Source organism: Panthera pardus, unplaced genomic scaffold (genome assembly GCF_024362965.1).
Source record: "Panthera pardus isolate Hobbes unplaced genomic scaffold, ASM2436296v1 HiC_scaffold_7, whole genome shotgun sequence".
Lineage (NCBI taxonomy): Eukaryota > Metazoa > Chordata > Mammalia > Carnivora > Felidae > Panthera > Panthera pardus.
In genome coordinates this window covers 38,004,512-38,026,528 of record NW_026527002.1, presented here as the reverse complement: position 1 = coordinate 38,026,528, position 22,017 = coordinate 38,004,512, and the positions used below count along the sequence as shown (strand labels likewise).

Below are 22,017 nucleotides of genomic sequence, written 5' to 3'. Positions count from 1 at the left end.
ATAGAAAAATTTGGGGCGCCTGGGTGGCTCGGTCGGTTAAGCGTCCGACTTCGGCTCAGGTCATGATCTCACGGTCCGTGGGTTCGAGCCCCGCGTCGGGCTCTGTGCTGACCGCTCAGAGCCTGGAGCTTGTTTCAGATTCTGTGTCTCCCTCTCTCTGTGACCCTCCCCCGTTCATGCTCTGTCTCTCTCCGTCTCAAAAATAAATAAACGTTAAAAAAAAAAATTAAAAAAAAAAAAGAAATAGAAAAATTTGTAAAGTATAGAAAAGTGTTAAAAAATTAAAAAAAAAACAAACAATATGTCCCAGAGTCATACTGGTGATCGAAATTTTGGTATATCTGTTCTAGTTTTTTGGGTTTTTTTTTCATGAAAAATTTTCCTCTACATAGTTAAGACATTACTGTACATATAACTTTTCATTTCACTGAGTAGTATATCATCAGCCTTTATCATATTATAGAAAACTCTCAGAGAAGACTAATTTTTTTAAATGACTATACAATATTCCTTCATTCCTTCATGTACCATGGTTTACATACCTATCCCCTAGGAGTAGACACTTTGGTTCTTCCAGTTTTTAGGCTTTAAAAAAAAAAATTACGGGTAACACTGGGATACACATCTTTGGACATAAATCTTAAGCCAAGTCTTGGATTATTTCCTTAGAAGTAGAATTATTAGGGTCTAACTGGCAAAGAATCATCACCAATGATGTCATTTTTATTGGTGGATACTTTTCCCATGCTCCAAGGCACTTTTTTGGGTTAACATCTTACACCAGCCCTGATCTGTAATAAATTCATCTTTTGAGTGGTCTCACTGGGACATTCTTCGATCTGTCACATGTTGACTTACACAACACTTAATGATATCTAGTTTTCTGGATCAATTGACTTTCCAATAAAAATTTAAAGCACCATGCTTAGAATTTCTTGGGACCTTGAAGCCATGGAACATATTTTTCTTTTGAGATAGTTTTTACTTGCTGGTTTACATTCCATATCTGACAACATAATTCAAATGTGGGCTACCACTAATGTTACCAAAAACACATAATATTCAGAGAGCATATGGAATGTAGTCAATAATATTACAATATACTTATTGTGTTGAACATTTCATCATGTATATAATTGTACTATGTTGTACACTTGAAACTAATTTAATATTACATGTCAACTATACTTCAACTAAAAATAAAATATTTTAAAAATAATAATATTCAGAAATTCTCAGTGCTCAAGCTTATTTGTCCTTAGGAAGTCAAATTGGGTAGCTAAACAGAACTCTGGGAGTGGAGCCGGAGAAAGAAACAGTTAATAATTACAAATTTATCACTTATTGGAAAATGTAAACAAATACCCAAACCATTTTAGTTTATTGAAAATTCAAACCTTCAAGGGACTTTTTAGGCCTTCCATAAAGCATTTCTTTTGCTTCAAGAAGTAGCAGATAGGGAATAGTACCAGAGTTTTCATTCTCCCAATTACTGGCATTACTGAAATTTACACTAGAAGTTGCAAGGTTTACACTGCACATAGATTGCAATGATATTTGCACCATATCCACTATATATATAGTAGAGCAGATAAACCAAACCCTGGGGAACCTTGCTTTTTGTTTGTGTCAAAAGGAGAACAACAAAAAAGAAGTATTTGAAGTGCTGTACTATGGAGCCAGACAACCAACCGGCCCATTGGCAGGCAAAGCTGAAATTCTATGCTAGCTTTTCAAGGTCTTTGAGGGGAGGATTTAGATAAGTAGAGTACCAAGGACAATGCCTGGCATATGGGAGAGGCACTGATAAATGTTAGTTGTTAACTCCTATAAATCTCTTTCATTGGTTGCTAAGATGATTTGAACAGTGTGTGTGGGTATTTCAACAGTTTTGAATTGAGCTTTTCATATGCCTTAATGCATTAAAAGCTTAAAAGAAGAACACCATATATGTCTTATTTCCCATCATTATTCAATTAGAATGGAATGTTTTCTTCTTCTGGAATGGACAATCTTATCCAGTTTATAATTTTTTGCAAACCAGTCTACTTGGCCTCCAAACTGAGTAACAACCCAAATCTATTTCCATCTGCCTTACTTGAATCTGAAATTTTGACTTGGGTACAGCATTATTTATCCTCCAAACATGGTCATGTACTCCCGTCTGTCTAGTCTAGAAATCTACATGTCAATTCCACTCTCTCTGTTCAGATCCTAAACTTTGTCATGTCCTCAAGGTGTTCCTGACATTCCTAAACTCTTGACTCTATCTTCTGGTATTTATCCTCTATATTCTGAGTATAATTAACAAAAGGCCATCTGTATCCTATGTCAATAGAGATGAATTAGTTCCTCAGTCAAATTACTGAAATGTGAAGTTAAAAAAAAATCTAAAGCAATGCATCCATGCTCAGCAGAAAGTTTGCAAAGATCCATCAGCAATGTCTTCCATAGGCATTGGCAGGAGTGACCATCCATGCAGTGTAAACTTACATTGCTCTATTGCCCTAGGAGTTTTTAATCTAAGGCAATTCTTTAACACAACTAGAAGAAACATTTTCTCATATTTTTACCTACAATTGCTTTTAACAAATTGACAGTGAGTCTCAATCCAATCTATAAAAAACAAGGTTTTATTGCACTTAGACATTTAAAATTAGTGCAAAGTAAAAAGTGATGAATATGCTTAGTAGCACATGGTACTTATGCTTATCAATTCTTTTAGTTGTCTATGGAGAAGAAATTATTTTTGATGGACAGTCTACTAACCTGTACTTAAAAGAAAATCTCCACCTAATTAAATATATGGTCCCAAAGTCTCCAATCCAATGAACATTCTTATTATCTGAAGCCACTGTTTTAATGGGTTGCTTTCAAAATTATGCAGATGATCAGCATGTTTTCTGACATATCTCCATGGATTACCCATCTCCAAAGAAGTCTCAGAATGAGGAAGCATTATACTTTAGGAGACCTAACATAATTAGGATCGTAAAACCAAGGACAAAAGATTTAAGAGTTCAAGGTATAAAGTGCCTTCTGGAATTGATTCTTGAGATTACAAATAAGGCGAATTGTATATATGTTCTTTCCCATATACTTGACCACATCTTGAGTAGATAATGTTCAAAACAGTGAATATAATGAAAGTACCTCTATCACATTTATCAATAAAGCAATTTCTGAACCTGATGTCAGGTACAAGAAAAGCAGTTCATCTCCCATCTCTATTTTCATGGGCCAAGGAATCACTGCCCAAAAGCAACCAGTTGAAAGCAGAGAGCTCATCAACTTATCCGTAAGTCCAGAAAAATAAAGAACCCCATCACAAGAATACAAATTTTATTCCTGTCACCCCAGGATAATCATTAAGTAAGGAGACGAAAGTGAGAAATATGGAATACAATTCCTTTCCCGTTAATCTTAAATTCTTTTGAAAAATCCCCTTCCTTTGGTTGATTAATATAATCAGATTAAATATCAGAAGGAATGGATAGATGCAAGAATACAGTTGAGGCAGTAGCCACATAATAAAACAAAAGTATCAGGGCTAAAAAAAAATGTCAAAGACAAATACGTCTACTGTCTGGGTCTATAGTGATGCTATTATTACAATAGAGGCAGAGACTGAGAATCTCAGAATGCACCCCAAGAAAGTGATGATTCATCCATGGGAAGTAATATGGAGAACTGAACTAAGGGATTAGAGATAGAACACCATCAAATAGAGGGGGAAAAGATGAGGGCTTAGAAAAGTGTGGAATTTAGCAATTAAAAAAGTGTTGAATGACTTTCAGGAGAGAAGTTTTATTATTGTAATGGACGTAGGCACCAAACTGCAGCCATTTGAAGAGTAAGAAATGATAAGAAAATGGTGGGCAACTTTTTCAAGAAGTATAACCAAACAGGATGCAGAAGAAGCTTGAGGTTCTTTGATACAGAAATCTCCAATCACTTTTATAGGCAAGGTCAGGGGGAGGGGGGAGTGAAAATGAAACATGCATGATACCAGATGGGGCAAGTCTGGAAAAAGGCAGGAAGCAAAAGGATGAAGGGCACAGATCACAAGATCATCCTCTAAAAGGTTAAATGCATATTCCTCAGACAGGAAGGAAGGGAGAGATATAGAAAAAGGGAGAAAGTCCAAGAAAGAGAGAAAGGAAATTGAGTTTTTGTTAAACTGCCCCAAACTAACTAGGTAAGTCAATGTTGCCATATCTAGCAAATTAAAATATAGAACACCTAGCTAAATTTGAATTTCAGATAAACAAAGAATGATTTTTTTAAAATATAGATATACCCCATGCAATATTTGGAACAGACTTATGCAAAAAAATAAATGCATCTCTTGTTTGTCAGAAATTCAGATTTGTGCATGGGACATACTTACAGTAAAAAGTCATTTATCTGAAACACAAATGTACATGGGGATCCTGTGTTTTATGCAGCAATCCTAAATTAAGGTTATTTGCTGTGAATAAAAACATTAACAGGTATATCAAATAGACACAGTTTTTTCACAAATATGAGTTCCCAAAAATAGCTTCTAAAAATAATGTAAAGGAAACCATATTATGTGTATGTTAAACGTGCTCTAACTAATTTTCCCTAGACCCTCTTATTCTGATATAGAGAACTGGTCGGAAATACCGTGACAGAGCTCAGGTAGTGCCCTGCCACTAACCTACCAGGTGACCGGCCACTTCATCTGTTAAGGAAGGGGCTGGAGAAGCAGCCAGATGGGGTCGGAATTCCAGTCCTGCTACTGCTCAGCTGTGGCATCTTTAGCAAGCTTGACTGACAGAAGGATCAAATAAAACAATTTACCTAAAAGACTAAGCACAAAGGTTGTCAGAGACTAAGCAGCTGATGCGTATTAGACGTCGGTGTTTAGCAGCAGCAACAGCAGTAGTTTCTTTTACTCTAGCATGTGTAAATTTCATCTAGTAAATAGTATTGTCAAAACTGTTTTCAGGAATATTGACAATGAATATTAGTTCCATGTCAGGCTGGTAAATCAAATATTCATATTGAAACTATAAAGAATATGTTTATGACAAATATAAATAGTGTTTCCTCTACAACTTAACACGGTTGATGGAGGTTCCTGCGTTAACTCGGTGAAGCAACAGTGACACCTAGTGGTTGTTAAGTCAATAATGACTTAGATAAAGACTGCCAGGGCTTTTACCTGAGCAGAACTTACCGAATTTACATCAGGGATGACTATTGATGGTAATTAGTATTTTCTGTAGTATAGTGCATCAATTCTTCTCACTTTATCTTCTCAAAATTATGTGGGCCCTGTCATCGAGAAGATATTGGCTATCTGCTGCTTTTCCCCACTTCATCTGACAATCAAACATACTTTGTTACAGAAACAAGTTCCTGCTGCCCAGGATGCCTGAATTATGAAATTACTCAAATGGATTTTGGACTTCTCACGGCTTCTTCTGACTATTATTCTCTGAAACCTCAGCAGAAGGGGAAGGAGAGGTGGGGAGAGCTGGAAATCTGAAGCTTGAGGCTTGCTCAATTACCAGACTCAATTTTTTTTTTCCTTCTATTTAGGTTAGATGTTTCTTTTTCCTTTCTCACGCAGTCAAGTGGATCTACGCTTTTCTTTGGGAAAATAAAAGATACTATTTTCCCAAAACTCAAATTGAGATATAAATATACTACAAATTTTGTTTCTGTATTAATTGGGACCAGTGTCAACTCCAGATATATTCTATAGTTTCTGTCCTGAGGGCCTCCCAAAGAGATAAGAGATTTATAGCTCACAGGGCAATGTATGTAAGTAAAATGTTTCAAAAGTAATGAATAGTGAAGTTTTTTTCCACTTGCAAGAGAAATGTCAAGAGAAATTAAGAATCCCAAGTAGTTTTGGGGCAAGATTTTACTCTGATTCTCTTTAATCTGTTTCTTTTATGAGAATATTATAGAAGTTCCAAACCAAAATACTAGTGGTCAGGAAATGGTTAAATTAACTAAACTTGGCATTAAAACTGATAATATATCAACTCAAATATGACTTAAGAGTTATTAATCAATGGCTGTTAGAAATTTTTCCTGTGTGTGTATGAGAAATATATATATCTTAGACATCCATTAGGAATCTGTCCTTTCAAAGAACCAATCTTTTTTTAGATATGTGTTTAAATCCCCAGACAATGATTCTCAATTACCAAAATATTTGTGTCTCCCAGACATTTCCCAGTCCTTTCCTTCCCCAGACTCTGCTTCATCCAGAATCTTTCATAAATATTTCATGGCTGACATTATTTCACAATGTTCCTAGACTGCTAGGAATTTTGATGTCCTCTTTTTCTCCTGACTGGAATGAGTAAGGATATGCACATGGATAATTTATTAGAAAGTGCATGCCAGTGTCCCCAAAGTCAGCCCTGAACATGAGGGAAGAGTATATCTCCTGTGATGTTTCCTTCCATCTCCTCTCATTGCTCCTTCTCCCCCTGATGCTTATTTTCAGAATCTGGGGACTAAGCCCTCAATGGCCAGAGGTGCTAAGACACAATTGTGCTAAGACACAATTCTACCTTGTAGAAATCCCAGGTCTAGCAACAGAGTCGGACCACTTAATCCTTGAAGGACCTCCAGCTCCTGCACAGCTGGGAATCCAGCTGACTAATTCATGGCATGTCTATTTGTAGGGCATGAATAACTGCTCTTATAAGAAACGGTAAACTTGAAGTTAACAGGTGACATAGCAAAGTCTCTTTGAACTCATCCATGTGAGTCAGGTGAGGAAAGGAATGACATGTTCTTCCTTGAGTGTACCGCTTATCTGAATGTGTCTGAGAAAGCCAAGTAGCAATACAATGACAGCTTGGTCATAATATGTCTACTCACTGAATGGGAAGATTGTTTTCAATCACGATAATTTCCTATCTGAATAATATAGAGTTCTCAGTCAGATTTGGCTGTCTTATTTAAGATCGTCATACACTTCAAAATTTGGGCTCTCAATAACCTGATTAGAATTGAGAATGAGCAAGTGAAAAATATATACAAATACACAAATGAAAAATAGGCAAAGATACATGCCTTCTGCTGCCAAGTCTTTCTGCAGCATTTTTATAAACAATAACAGAGGAGCTACCTAAATGTAATCCATGCAATAATTATATATATATATATATATATATATATATATATATATATATAATTTGAATATATGTAAATATATATTTTATATGTACAAATACATAACTTACATATGTATATATATGTATGTATATATATGTACGTATAATATATATGTACATATATATATAATATGTATATATATTAGTAATGACTTAATGGTAAGCAACTAGTCTACTTCCTATTCTTCTTCTTAAGAAACCTAGGGGAATTTCCTAATACACAAACCAACTATTAAGACTTTGGGAAGCCACTCTGAAAAACAATGGGTTTAACACTTTTGAGCAAGAATTAAAGAGCAAAGTTTGTGATATGACCAACAGACTTGATTAAAACCAATCAAGTTAGGGGCGCCTGGGTGGCGCAGTCGGTTAAGCGTCCGACTTCAGCCAGGTCACGATCTCACGGTCCGTGAGTTCGAGCCCCGCGTCGGGCTCTGGGCTGACGGCTCGGAGCCTGGAGCCTGTTTCCGATTCTGTGTCTCCCTCTCTCTCTGCCCCTCCCCCGTTCATGCTCTGTCTCTCTCTGTCCCAAAAATAAATAAAAAACGTTGAAAAAAAAATTTAAAAAAAAAAAAAAAATAAATAAAAATAAAAAAAAAAAAAAATAAAAAACCAATCAAGTTATAAAGCTAGTAATCTCCAAAATATATTCCTGACCAACATTCCACCCCCAGAGGTGGTCATGCTTTGAAGAGCAAGAAGAAACCAAACACTGCAACTTTCAGAGAATTGAGAATTATACTTGTTGGAAAGAAATTAAACTAGGCTAAATGTGAAAATTAATTCCAGATTCATGGCAAACAAATTAAATCCAATCTTCTTATTGCTCTGTTCTTCTACCTATGCTATCTGATCTATTTGGAAGAAGCAAATGCTTCTGAGAACTCATATTTGGATATCATCTTTAAGGGTGCTAGAGAAGAGAAAAGAGAAAAGAGCAAAGGACAGTGATGGGGCTGGAAGGCAAGAACTACACTTAACTGTCTAAAGAATCGCACAAAGAATGGCCTTGTGTAGCAACAAGAAAGTTAATATACTATGTTATAGGAAGCCTGGCTCTCTGGAAGACTCCATGGGCAAGGCATATTTTAAATAAAACAAATTGAACTAACCAGGAAGGCTTTTCAACTGACACACTGAGTGATTTCAGACGAGTTACTTTAATACCTTTTCGGGTTTCAGGAATACATTTATTTCAAAAGTGAGACAACATCAAGTTATGTGCCCCTCTTCCATATTTTCTGAGGGGAAATCAGCCTCCTCCCTTTCCACACTGTCTTTCCAGTGACCAACTTCTTTGTTGTTTTTTCTCATTTCCTCTTCCCTCCTTTTGGGCTCACCCTGGTTTATATTTTTAAGAGTCAACCTGATGCATCTTAACTAGGCTGAAATAAATGATCCTCAGGGTTTCCAAAGGATCTTTCTAAAAACAATTTAAATACAATCAGGCAAGACCATAGAAGCATCTTGCAAACCCAGGGCATTCTCCACCAACTTAGAGATATTCCCAACATGCTTCAGTTCTCCCAATGAACATTGAGCATCATTCTTAGCTAGAATTTTCAAACCTTAATTTGTCAATAGTCACCAGCTTCGGAAATGTATAACCTTTCTTAGAATTACAGGACTAGAAAGATCTACATTCTATTTTGATTGAGGCTTCACAGAAATATATGATAAGCCTTTTAGGCACAGGCAGTGACTGATTCTTGTATCCAATATTTAGCATCCTGTGGATGTTTTCTGTCAACAACCACCAGCACCACAAAATAGGCCCATTTAGCATGCCCGGCAACATCTGTCCTCCTGTCACCTACACAAGCATTCTGGAACTCAGGTTTCTCTCATGCCAGGTCACTGTGCTTTGCTTAGATGTTTCTGAAATTCAGCAAGACACGTTCGACCAGAAGAACTGATTCTGGGATACGCGCCCTGGAAAATCTATGAGTGCTAAGCTAATGGGAATACCCTTAGCACTATACAAAACCCAGTAAGTACAGTGAAAAAGTACTTCTAACCATAAAGAATTCCTGTCATGAGATGACAAGTTCAGAATCAGTAGTCAGTTCGGAATTGGACATGTGGTGTCTATTACATGAAAGATTCTCTCAGTTTGTCTAAATACCTCTTTAAAAACTTAATGTATCAGAATTGTGGTTCACAATACAAACCCTTGTACGAAAATAAATACAAATGACATATTGTGAGTAAATTCAGTTGTTTAGATAAATAACCCCTGGAAATGTTAGATTGAAAGAATTTGATTCCATGACTACTTCCACCAGGAAGACAGCACTTTATTTATTGCCTGTGTAATTTTAAAATACATCCAGAGAAAATAATTAACTCAGATCAGTTTCTTTTTTTCTTAATGAGTAATTATGTCTCAACGGGACTTTTCAGCTTGGAAATCTTGGGTAGTTTTTGTTACAACACACTCTAACAAAATTATATAGAATAATAGATAAAAAATTACATACACCTAATTCTCTAAAAAGTGACACAAAGCCCCAGCACTATGACTAGGAAGTTTTTATTAGATCAAAGGAAGGCCACAGTAGCAGTGCCAGATGCTTCTCTGATCTCCAATTCCTGCCAAGCAGTAGAAAAGAATCAAAACAAGGAAGACAGACAATACACACTTCCCCCCCTCTCTCTCTCTTCCCTGCTTCACGTACTACTGACTTCTTGCATTGAAATCAGGAATATAATGGCCACCCACTGACTCCATCTTTTTCCTCTCAGTTTTTGGACTTAAAATAATCCACCTTAAACTGCAAATTGAAACACAGTGATTCAAAGTGTCAAAGTCTTCTTAATCCTTGAGAAGAAAGAAAAAAAAAGAAGAAAAGAATCACAGCCACAACCAGACCTTATTAAGTGGTTCCCTTCAAACACTGCCATTTCTGACTTTTAAACAGGCTTCTCAGATGTGTCTTTGACCCGCTACCACTAAAAGAGCCTTTTCTATCTGTCCCCGTATCTTTATTACCTGAGAATGTAATGTGGAAGGAAATGAGTTGTTTACTTGTTAGAATCCCAACCAGGGTGAGTATAAAAGAGGACTTAGGTTTGCAGAACAGCAATAAAAACTCAGAGGTATCTATGTCTCCACCTTTACTTTACTCTTTGACATTCAGTCAGTCGGTTCCGTCTCTAAAGGTCATCCGAATCTATCTCACATTTTCAATTCTTACTTCCATTAACTCAATTCCCACTGAGTGCACTCACGTGGATCATTACTATAAGTTGTGTTTATAAACAATGAGATATCACTTCATACCTGTGAGAATGGCTAAAATTAAAAACACAACAAGTAAGTGTTGGTGAGGACGTGGGGAAAAGGAGCACTTGTGCACTGTCAGTAGGAATGCAAACTGGTGCAGCCACTGTGGGGAACAGAATGGAGGTTCCTCAAAAAATTAAAAATAGAATTACCATACGATATAATAATTCCACCACCTGGGTATTACTCAAATAAAACAAAAAACATAATTTGAATACAACAGCCAAAATATGGAAGCAACCCAAGTGTCCATCAAAAGATGAATGGATAAAGAAGATGCAGTATACACACACACACACACACACACACACACACACACACACACACACACAGTAGAATATTACTCGGTCATTAAAAAAAAGAATGAAATCTTGCCATTTGCAACAACATGGATGGATCTAGAGGATATAATGCTAAGTGAAATAAGTCAGACAAAGACAAATACCATCTGATTTCACTCACAGGTGGAATTTAAGAAAGAAGAGAAAAAAAACAAAGGAAACAACAGACTCCTAAATATAGAGAACAAACTGTTGGTTGCCTGAGGAGAGGTCTGTGGGGGGAAGGATGAAACAGATGAAGGGGATTAAGAGTACACTCATCACAATGAACACTGAGCAATGTAAAAAGTTGCTGAATCACTCTATTGTGCACATGAAACTAACAGAACACTGTGTGTTAATTATACTGGAATTAAATAAATAAATAACATTTTACATTTTAAAATAAAGAAAAATGTGTTTATTGTTTTGCTGAAATTCAAATTTAACTGGGTGTCTTGCATTTTTATTTGTCAAATCTAACAACCCTACAAGGAAGGGACATGAAAGAACGTTCTGGGATGGTGTTAGGGCTGCATATGTCAATAAAGGTGTATAAATGCACTTGCCAAAGTCACATAACTGTGCATGCAAGCACGTGCATGTAAATTTTACTTTGGGGAAGAAAAGAAACAAGTATTGAACTCTAGTTAGTGACGTATACACTGAAATGTTGGAAGAAAAACACACTAATGTCTCCAACTTCAAAATATATCAAAAATAAAATAGATTCATGGTTGAATAGAGGGATGAATAGATATATAATAAAGCAAATATAGTAAAAATGTGACTTTTAGAATCTAGGTGATAGGCACATGAGTGTTCACTGTAAAATTCTCCCAATTTTTCTGAATGTTCGAGAGTTTTTATAACACATGTTAAGGGGAAAAGCCCTGCCCTGCTCTCATGGAATTTACATTAGAGTCGAATGAGACAGACACTAAATAAAACTGGTAAGGAAATTATGGAGTGAAATGGTTTAGTCATGCCAGGGATGGAACTTACAATTAAATAAATACGTGGCCGAGGAAGTATTCCCTGCGGGATGGTGGGGGTGGGGGGATGTTGTTTTGTTAGGAACAGATAGAACCTCTACAAGGCTTTATCCATTCCTAGCTTTAGAGAATGTCTTCCCTATTGAAGGTATCAAGAAACATTTGTTGGATGAGCAATTATAAACATAAAATGGAAGTCTTTCAATGGAACATAAGATATTTTAGTCTCCTAAGTGCTTTTTTCTTTTAAAGACAATATCACATACTTTACTGAGACGTTTTAAGTAGTAAGCTTTAAAACATTTTAAATGCTCTATTTTGTCTTCTATTTGGACAGATAAAATAATAAATTACGTGTAACCCCTCATTTACACCAGAAAGAAATAAAAGGTTTTGATTATAATTTGATTGACTGGAAGCTTTTTCTAATTTTACCAGGAGAAGGGTAGCTATTTATGATCCGTTTCCCTGCATCCATATTCCTCATCCTCCAAAACACTCTTTTTCCTCTCCAAATTTTTATCAACTTTTTAAGGGAATAAAAGGCAGAGATTTACCATAAAATAGATCTTGTGAACACCCTGCCCCACATGGCCCCTGCGCCATGCTATCTGCCTGCAAGCCGCAACCCAAGCTTGTCCTCACCTTGAGTCCGCAGTGAGGCTGACAAGCCCCACGTCTCCTCAGGAGGCCCAGACATCAGGACTTGAATGTATCCGATCTCTCAGCTGCCCTTGAATGGCATGACCAGACAACATGACAGATCCTTTGCTTTTTCCACCCACCTTCTAAAGCAGCCTCCCTCTTTCAGCGCTGGTAGCTCACTCATCCACCACCAGCCCAGCGTTCACTAATGGTGTTGCCCTATTAGCCATCCTCACTCACTCCAACCCTGGATGTAGAAAGAGGGCACGCATCCTGCACTCCCTTCCACCTCAGGTGACTGCTCTGGCACCTCAGGATACCCACTCTAGCAGAATGAGGATTATTGAAAAGTCCCCCTCGTCAATCCTGGCGTGCCACAGCCGGTCTAGGTGCCTCAAAGTCCCTTCTGAACTGCAGGTCAGGAGACCACGTGATTTGGAGCTGTGTGGTCTACAGAAGGCTCCCCAAGTTCCAGCAGTGGGTTTGCAGATTAAACTGCCTGGGGACTTTCTCTGCACCAAGAAGCAAAACAATTCTTCTTAGCAAGTGCAACTGACCTCCAGCTATTTATTTTTTCACAGCTGCAGTCTGGGAAATAAGCTAGACAATAAGGAACATTGCAAAGAGGTATTTTATGAAGAAATACCAATGAGAGTTCCAACTGTTATTCTCAAGTTTTTAGAAGCTTGTTATCAGATGAAAAACAACTAAATCTCCCTTTATCTAAAACCTTCTCAGTAATCCCCATTAATAAACCTTAATGTAAACATTAATGTAAAGAAAACAATGTTTTTTAACCAAAAAGGTTTTAAAAAAGGCAAATATTGTTAATGGCTGATTGCTTTGATTATACAAAAGTAGTATCATTACTTAGCTAGATTTATTGATTCTTTGCCCACTGGACTCAACTAACACCACTCTGAACAACTGTTTGAAATATTGGGTAATTAATACTGGGAGAAAAATCCATGTTAGACTGTGTAGACAAAGATATACAAATATAAATAATCAGAGATTATGCTTGAATTACTCATAGTAACTGGAGACATATAGAAATTCATTAACAGAATGAAAATAGAATAGAACAGAATATGAATAGAACAGACTGGGAAGAAATTAGTAACTGGGGACAAACAGAATTCATTAATAACCCTAAAATTATATTTATATATATATATATATATATATATATATATATACACACACACACACACACATACACATATATACATATATATACATAAATACTATATATGTATATATATGTATATATGTGTATATATATATATATATATATATTCTTGTTGGAAACTACTTCCCCATAGCTCATGATGATAAATTTATGAAAACAGTAAAAGAGACATAATTTCTCTCTCTTTCCTCTCCCACATCTTTCTGAGGCAAATGGGAGTAAACCAAAAAAATTCCAGAGAGCACCCATAGAAGAGACAAAAAAGGGAAAAAAAATTGAATCCAAATAATTCACAAAACATCAATGTTTCAGCTGCTTCAACTTCACCTGAATAAATAAAGGTTGGTTGTAATTGTTAGGAAATAAAACTATTTGGCAATGTTTCAGACTCCGATAGTGTCTTGAATGGGTTACAGATTGGCCAGAAGAGATCACCAACTCATGTGCACATACACACCCATGTACACATGGAATAAGATGAACTAAATTTCTGATTTAATTAACCAATGAACCAGAACATGGGGTGGCCCCACAGGGTAGAAGCAGATGCATCCTTCCCCAATCTGGTTGCCATGCAGATATTTGACACATGACCATGCATCCAGCAACCCTAAATTTCCTGACATCAGAACCGTGGTTTTGCTTTAGCATGCCATTGGTTACTTGGCACTTTTAGCATCATCCTGAGCTTTTTACCTTTCAAACACTCAACTTATTCTGAATCATTATATTCTATCTGTAGAGCTCAAGGTACATATCACCGTATTACTTGCCTATTTACACTTGTTTGCCTCCCCTGCCCCATTAGAATATAAGCTTTCTGAGAGCAGGGGCCCTGCCAGTGTGTTCTGTTATATTACTAGAACAACAACAACAAAAAAGACACACACAGAAAACAACAACAACAAAAAACCCAAAAAACAAAAAACCAGTGCCTGGCAGACAGTAGTGCCTCAATACATATGTGTTTCCTACATGAATGGTTTGACAACAATTTGTGAAGAAAAGAATCCGGCCTATTTTAGAAATGTTGAAGTGGCAGAGCTTGGAAATATCAGGTAAAACTGAAGAGACTGAGTGGCTACTCATGCAGGGGTGATAAATGAAGCTAAATGAAACTGATAGGAATAGATGAGCTCCTTCAGGTAAAGACAAAGCACTAAGAGAGAAGAAAATGGTACTGGGAAGAGACTATCAGAGTCTTTCTCTTGGGAAGAAGATACAGAAGAGAATTCAGCTAAAGGTATGGGGAAGAGGCCACCAGAGTAAGAATGAATGAACCTACGGCATATAGTCCCAAGAGGCAGAAGATGGTCAACCGAGCTCAAACCTGCAGGGAAGCCCAGCCAGATGAGCAGCAGCAGGACTGGAAGGAAGTCACTGACAACCTCCAAAAGGACCAGTTTGGGAATAGAGGGCAGAAACCAGATCTCAGGACCCTGACACATGAAGAGGATGGGGTGAAAAGGTGGAAGTGGAGAGTTACCATTCTGTTTTCATGTCACCCGGGCTTCAAAGGTACCTGAAATATTTGTTGAACAAATGAGTACTCAGATGAATGAATGCATACAATGTTCTCCCCAGAACCAAGATGGCACATAAACTGTGGCTGAGGTCATGAGACTCAACTGGTAAACAAAACACTCTTTTGAACAGCACATGCTGCACAAAAATATTTCCTTAATCAAAATCAATTTTCTGAGTGGTTTTCCCTCAATAAACGTGCAGTTTATTCCTGTAACTCATTTTTAATGAGCTCCTATGACTTTCGTTTGTACTTTGCTTTTTATCTTTGTTTAAAAATGCATTCTTGATTAATGGAACCTTTAGAAATTTACCTTGAGGCTCCATCTCTGTCTCAGTGGGGCCTAACTCTTGTATTCTTTAGGACTGAAGGCCTTTCAGCTGTGCTCCATTGATTTGGCTTCCCAGGTATGCCAAAGGCAACTCTGATTCATAAAGGATTCCATCCCGAAGTGAACTAATAAAAGGCCTAGTTAGGAAAGTGGCATGATAATAAAATATATGAAAGATGAGAACCCGCTCAGCTTTCCACCAGAAGCACCATCAAATACTTACATGAAGAAATGTATTTCTAGTGGAATGTCAATATCAAATTATGATTAAGTTTCTTGCTTTTCTGAACCTACAGCAAATTTCTCTTCGTCAGTACCTATGGTTCTCAAATGACAGCTTGCCTTGAAAGCACGTGGGGGATCTGTTAAAACACAGATTACTGGGTCATACTCCCCCAGTTTCTGATTTAGTAGGTCTGGGGTAGATAATTTGTACTCTAACAAAGTTCTCAAGTGATATGGCTGCTGCTGGACAGAACCACACATCCAAAGACCACTGGTCCGGGGCACCTGGGTGGCTCAGTTGGTTAAGAGTCCGACTTCGGCTCAGGTCATGATCTTGCGGTTCATGAGTTCCAGCCCTGTGTCGGGCTCTGTGCTGACAGCTCAGAGCCTGGAGCCTGCTTCTGATTCTGTGTCTCCCTCCTCCTCTGCCCCTCCCTGGCTTGTGCTCTGTCTCTCTTTCTCAAAAATAAATAAACATTAAAAAAAACTTTTTTTAAGAGACTACTAGCCTATGTTATGCTGTACATTTTCGTAATTTCTTTTTCTACTTTTCTGTTGTCCTTCAGAGAAAATGAGTCAAATTCTCATTTCAGTGCTACTGCCCTGGCTTCTGTAGGTTTCTTGTGAAAAACAAAAATAAAGATAGAATAAAACCTTAAAAGTGGAAACAAAGGGATGTTAGGAGTAACCAAGCCTGAGTTTCCAGCCTTCTACTCCGTTTTAAGTGGAATGGTTTTATTTTAGTCAATAAGACGTTAGTGCCTCTTAAAAAATAAGAGCTCAGCTGAAATCATACAAATGGGATACAACTGTCTAACATTAAAAAGTAATTCTCTTTCAATTGCAAAACATGCATAAAATAAATCCTTGTCCCCATCACAATCTCTCAACACTTATCTAGAAAAGGAGGGTGGTGGTCATAAAATGACAGGGAAGAATGACACTTGCCACACAGACCTTTATTTTTCCCTTCTTTATTTTGTTTTTAAGTCAAAGAAGAAACACCTAGAGTCTAAACAAGCTAACGGTAGACTATAGTGTTTAAGTTGGGATCTTTATAAGTAAATTATTTTTCTTCCTTTGCTTAATGTATTGGCAAAGAGAGGAGAGACAGCACGGTACCATAGTAGGGCATAATCTGACTTTGTGTGCAGAACTGATGGGGCAAGTCATGTGAGTCTCTAAGTGAGCTTCTCACCGGCTCTACACTTGAGCAATTCCAAAGAGGTTAGGGCCGCGTTGATTAAAACATGTGTAAGAACAAATTAATATTTGAAGAGGTACCAGCTGTAGATTTCTGCTTATCTTCCATTTCTAAAAGGTAAAGATTAAAAATAACATTAAAGCAATATTCCAATATTTTTGAATAAAATAAATATTAGCTTTCCCAGAGATTTCACAGCATTAATTTCTAAAGGGCACAGTGTTCTATTTATGCTTGATGTGCTCCTTTCTCATGCACGAATAAACAAATTAACTAGCTAAGAAAGGCATATTCAACACTAAACAAAATTTAAATGGTAAAGGATTGTCTATGCTCTTATCCAAATATATTATTATACTATCTAGCAATAAAGTGTCTGTAATGAAGGTAAAAATACAGAATCCACACAAACCTGACATCTGTCCTACAGGATGTTAAATTGATCAGTCAGCAGACATTTACTGAACTCCCCAATGAATGTCCTCGTTTGGTCTGTCCATCACCCATTTCCCATGGAAATTAGTATTCTTTGCTCACTATCCATAATGTTGATTTTCATTGGCTGGATTTCATCAAGTTGCCCACTGCGTGATTTAAGTTTTTGTACTTCAAATCTCTGATTCTCATTCTCCATGCACAAAATAGGCAGTCAGAACTCTTAGCCAACTTAGTATACATGTCTTGAGCACGAATACTGGAAATAATGGCAACTTCAAAAGCTTGCCATTTACATTCTTTATAAACAACTTCTGAAGTCAACATAGCTATTAGTAAGAGAATCCAAAACAGAGTCACATAACTAGTAGTTTAATTGGTCAACAATGCTACTTTTATCATGAGCCCACTGGGCTGTCATCATCACAAGCCCCAGTGAGAGATTTCATTACTGTTTTGTTCACTCTTCCACAAAAGAACTGAGGGCCCATTTAAAGGTTCAAATACCTAAGCACATTTATTAATCCATCCTTGAGAGAGTAAGAGCCTTTCAGCTTTGGTGGCAAATCGGTGGGGAGTCCAAGTCATACATCATATCACCTTCACATCCACCTCCAACCGTGACTATGAAGTGCTCAGAGGATACAGGGCACTATTCTAATGATAAAATATTTGGGATGAAGGTAGAAAATGGTATAGAATCTCTACAAATCTGACTCTATTCCTAGAAGGAGGTTTAGTTGATCAATCAGCCAACATTTACTGAAATCTCCAATAAGCATCTTGTTTTTGTCTGGCCAGCATCTATTCCCCATTCTGCTGTCACAAAAGCCCATCTTTTCCTTTTGGGAACCACCTTTTCACTGATTTCAGTGCGTATGTTATGAAACAGAGAAGACAACTGATCCCACTCCTTGGCTGAAGACTTAGCCACATAATTCAAGCTGGACACATAACCCAGGACAGTCCAATGAAGCCAATGAACATCGGCCCCAGGGCTTTGCTGGATCTACTGAGGGAAGCTCTCCCTCTACTGCCAGAAGGCATAGTTTAGCTTACAATAAGTGCAAAATGGAGACCAAGGAAAGCAGACACAATACACATAGAAGGAGAGATTCCTCATGATAACTTTGGGTTACCTGATCCAGCATGACTAAATATTCAGCCAGACCCATTCCTAAGCCTTCTTTATCACTTGCTATTAGTAAGTTGGGTTTCACTAGTTTGCAACCAAGAGTTCTGAAAAATTATAAGCAACCTAAAACTTGAACCACATTAAGCAACATGCCAAGGATACAGAGATAGAACAAATAATCTCTGCCTCAAAGAATCTTTTCAACATCTAGTTGGAAAGCTAAGACATAAACACACAAAAAACCTAGAAACAAAAGACTCGATACTATGATAGGTTCTAGGATATTTCCAAGAAGGGAGACACCACCATAGGCTGCACATTAAGCAAGATTTCACAGTATAAGAAAATAGTGAGCTGAGTTTTAAAGGATGACTAGGATGTGACTGCCTAGAAAGGACATGAAGGACATTCAGAAAGAGTGAGCTGTGGGAGCAAAACTTCAGGAATGTGCATATTGTATTGGGGAAACAACACAGTATAAACAATAAATAGACCATAAAATGTTGAATCATGGGATATCAACAATGTGACTACATTAGTCTAGGGGAAGAAGAATTCATAATCAGTTTTCTAATGATATACACATTATGTACAGTATTTTAAATAGACAAGAGATCCTACTGGTCGATTAGATTATAATGACAAAGTGTTGAAACTGCACTCAAAAGCTAAATGTGTTTTTTCCCTTTGCATATGGTAGACAAGCCTCTCATGCCACCAGCAACCTTGGCTTACTACTGAAGTACCTATCATCTAGAACTAAGGGCTATCAAAATAAGCCATGCTAACACACTTCACTTAGCTGCTGTTTAAGAAGTTAGAACAAAGAGTAGAGCCATGAGCCAAGAGGAGGTTATAGAAAGTCAAACATCTACCAAGGAAACAAATGGAGCCATACAGTTAATCTGATTTGCTTTGTCCAGTTTCTCCATGAGATACAAAGTTTACAACAGAAACGATGGATGGTATTTTCTATTTCCACTGTGGTTTTAGCCATTTCCCTTGTGCCAATACGAAGTGTCTGTATCCCTCTTTCCCCTACTTGGGGGTATTACTGTTTAGTTAGAATAAAATGTTTTATTTAACTTTTTAGAAGTTTATTTTACCAAGGGCCATTATCAGTTTTGTACTGAATGTGAAACTTTGTAATTATTCTGTAACTTAATTATTACTATTTCTGATAAAATATTTCTCGGGGCTATAAACTGTTTCCTGGAAATTTTACTGAGAAAAATGAACTCAACATAATTCCTTGGCCATATACTTTTCCACCTAGAGTCACTGGACTCAGTAACGTTTTCATAAAAAAAGAAAGTCTCGAATACCTAGCCTGTTGATAACCATTTAAATTTTTATGTCCACTTGTGGGATCATGATAGTGCTTTCTGCCAGTATGACACCTGTCCATTTGACATGAGCATGTCACGAAGGAATAATCACACACCCTCTTACAGAGGACCTCTCTTCACAAACATCAATTAACATAACTTCAGGACTCTGTAAGATAACTACTGCTTTGGTCGCTGTTTACAGATAGAAATTGAAACACTTGAAAGCCCCTTTATGTCAAGTTGAGGTTAGGAAAGGAAAAGGAATTGGTCTATGATTAGACATACTTTTATTCTGAAATATCTTTGTAGCAAAAGCTTTAAAATGTAAAAAAGCTATACTACAGGCTAATTTTTCACTCTTTATAGTGAAATGCATTCTTTCATAAAGCAAATGAATATATGATTCGATCTTCTCCCTATTTTAGGAAAAAGTAGCTCTGTACTTTAAATTTAAAAACATATATTCACTAAGTTTTATATTTATTGAATGGTGGAATTGAGATTTTTTTAAAAAATCATTCAACACATGCCTTATCGCTGATAGTCACTGTCATCTTTTAAACTGAGAAATAAAAAATTACCACAAAATATATATGTATAGCACACAGTATAAACTAAAGCTTTGAATAAGGTTTCAGTATTACATGAAGCATACAGAATACGAAAAAAGAGTAAGATAGTTTCCTGTTTCTTGGGAAAAGTATCATAGAAGGCAGAATAATATCCCCCCAACACTTCACAAAGATGTTCATGTCTTAATCCCTGGAAGCTGTGAATATGTATGTTACCTTACATAGCAGAAGGGACCTTACAGGTGTTGTTAAGATAAGGACCTTGAGAGACCCATAATTATTCTGTATTATCTGAGTGGACCCAATTTCATCAAAAGGATTGTTTTGTTTTGCTTTGTTTTCATCACAAGGATTGTTAAAAATGGAAGAAGGAGGCAGAAGAGAAGATCCAAGTGATGTGACATGAGAAGGACCAGATCTGCTAATGTTGCTGTGAGGACGGAGGAAGGAGCCATGAGCCAACGAACGTCAGTGGCCTCTAAAAGCTGGAAAGAACCAGAAAATGGATCCTCCCCTAGAGCCTCCGGAAAGGAATGTAGCCCTGCTGACACCTTGATTTTAGCTCAGCGAGACTCATGTTGGACTTCTGACCTACTTAAACTGCAAGATAATGAATTTTTTTAAGACACCAAGTTTATGGCAATTTGTTACAGAAACAATAGGAAACTAATACTGGTATCATGTTCCAAATTAGCAGGACCACTCTGACCCTCCCCCATTCATGCTCTGTCTCTCTCTGTCTCAAAAATAAATAAACATTAAAAAAAAAATTAAAAAAAAAAAAAGGGGGCGCCTGGGTGGCTCAGTCGGTTGAGCGCCGACTTCGGCTCAGGTCACGATCTCGCGGTCCGTGAGTTCGAGCCCCGCATCGGGCCCCTGTGCTGACAGCTCAGAGCCCGGAGCCTGTTTCAGATTCTGTGTCTCCCTCTCTCTGACCCTCCCCCATTCATGCTCTGTCTCTCTCTGTCTCAACAATAAATAAACGTTAAAAAAAAAAAAATTAAAAAAAAAAAAACAAATTAGCAGGACCATGAAAAGCATGACTGTGACAGCCCCTCGGTCACTCTGGAGCTAGAAGAGACTTTGGTCCCATCTCTTCGTGGTCCAGATAAGGAAATTAGTCCAGATATAGTGAGAAGGAATGTGGTTTACCTTAAGCCTCAGAGTTCAAGCTAGAGACCAGACTAGAATCTAAGTTCACCGAACTCTCGATCCGCGTTAAGTCATAGCGTGCCTCCCAGCTTCTTTTACCAAAGGAGGGCTCTGATTATGGTTTAATAACAATGTGCAGAACTCTCTGAAAGAATGAACAGTTGTTGAAAAGCGCACACATTTTCAGATAATGCGCAGAAGTGCGCTGCTTCGCTGTTCTAACCTGTCTCCACCTGGCTAAACATATTCACTTGAATTATCACACATCACTTGTAACAGTATATCGGAGATAAAAACTGGGGTCTTGCTCTCACAGAAAGCTTCCTCTGGAGTTTTCTGGTTTTCTCTTTTACACCCTTCTGTGGCTTCCCTTATCCAACCACTCAAGTCCTGTCATGCTTCCTTCCCCATGGAGGTTCCTTTCCTTGCATTTCTACTACTACGTCTTACACCCACGCTAGACAACCACTAATAGATCTCTTTTCTTCAGCTTCCCTCCT

General features: G+C 37.3%; 2 protein-coding genes across 3 annotated transcripts in view; both read right to left on the bottom strand.

Annotated features, from left to right (window-relative positions):
- SLC26A7 (solute carrier family 26 member 7) overlaps positions 1–22,017 on the bottom strand; it is a 166,354-nt gene that overhangs the window by 127,509 nt on the left and 16,828 nt on the right. The gene's annotated exons all lie outside the window — the stretch shown is intronic.
- Positions 16,676–22,017, bottom strand: part of LRRC69 (leucine rich repeat containing 69) — a gene marked incomplete at its 5' end in the record, with an annotated part of 78,377 nt that continues 73,035 nt past the window's right edge. Inside the window, one exon of the mRNA XM_019453189.2 lies at positions 16,676–17,002. Within this exon, the coding sequence (XP_019308734.1) occupies positions 16,892–17,002 (111 nt within the window). The remainder of the gene's footprint in view (positions 17,003–22,017) is intronic.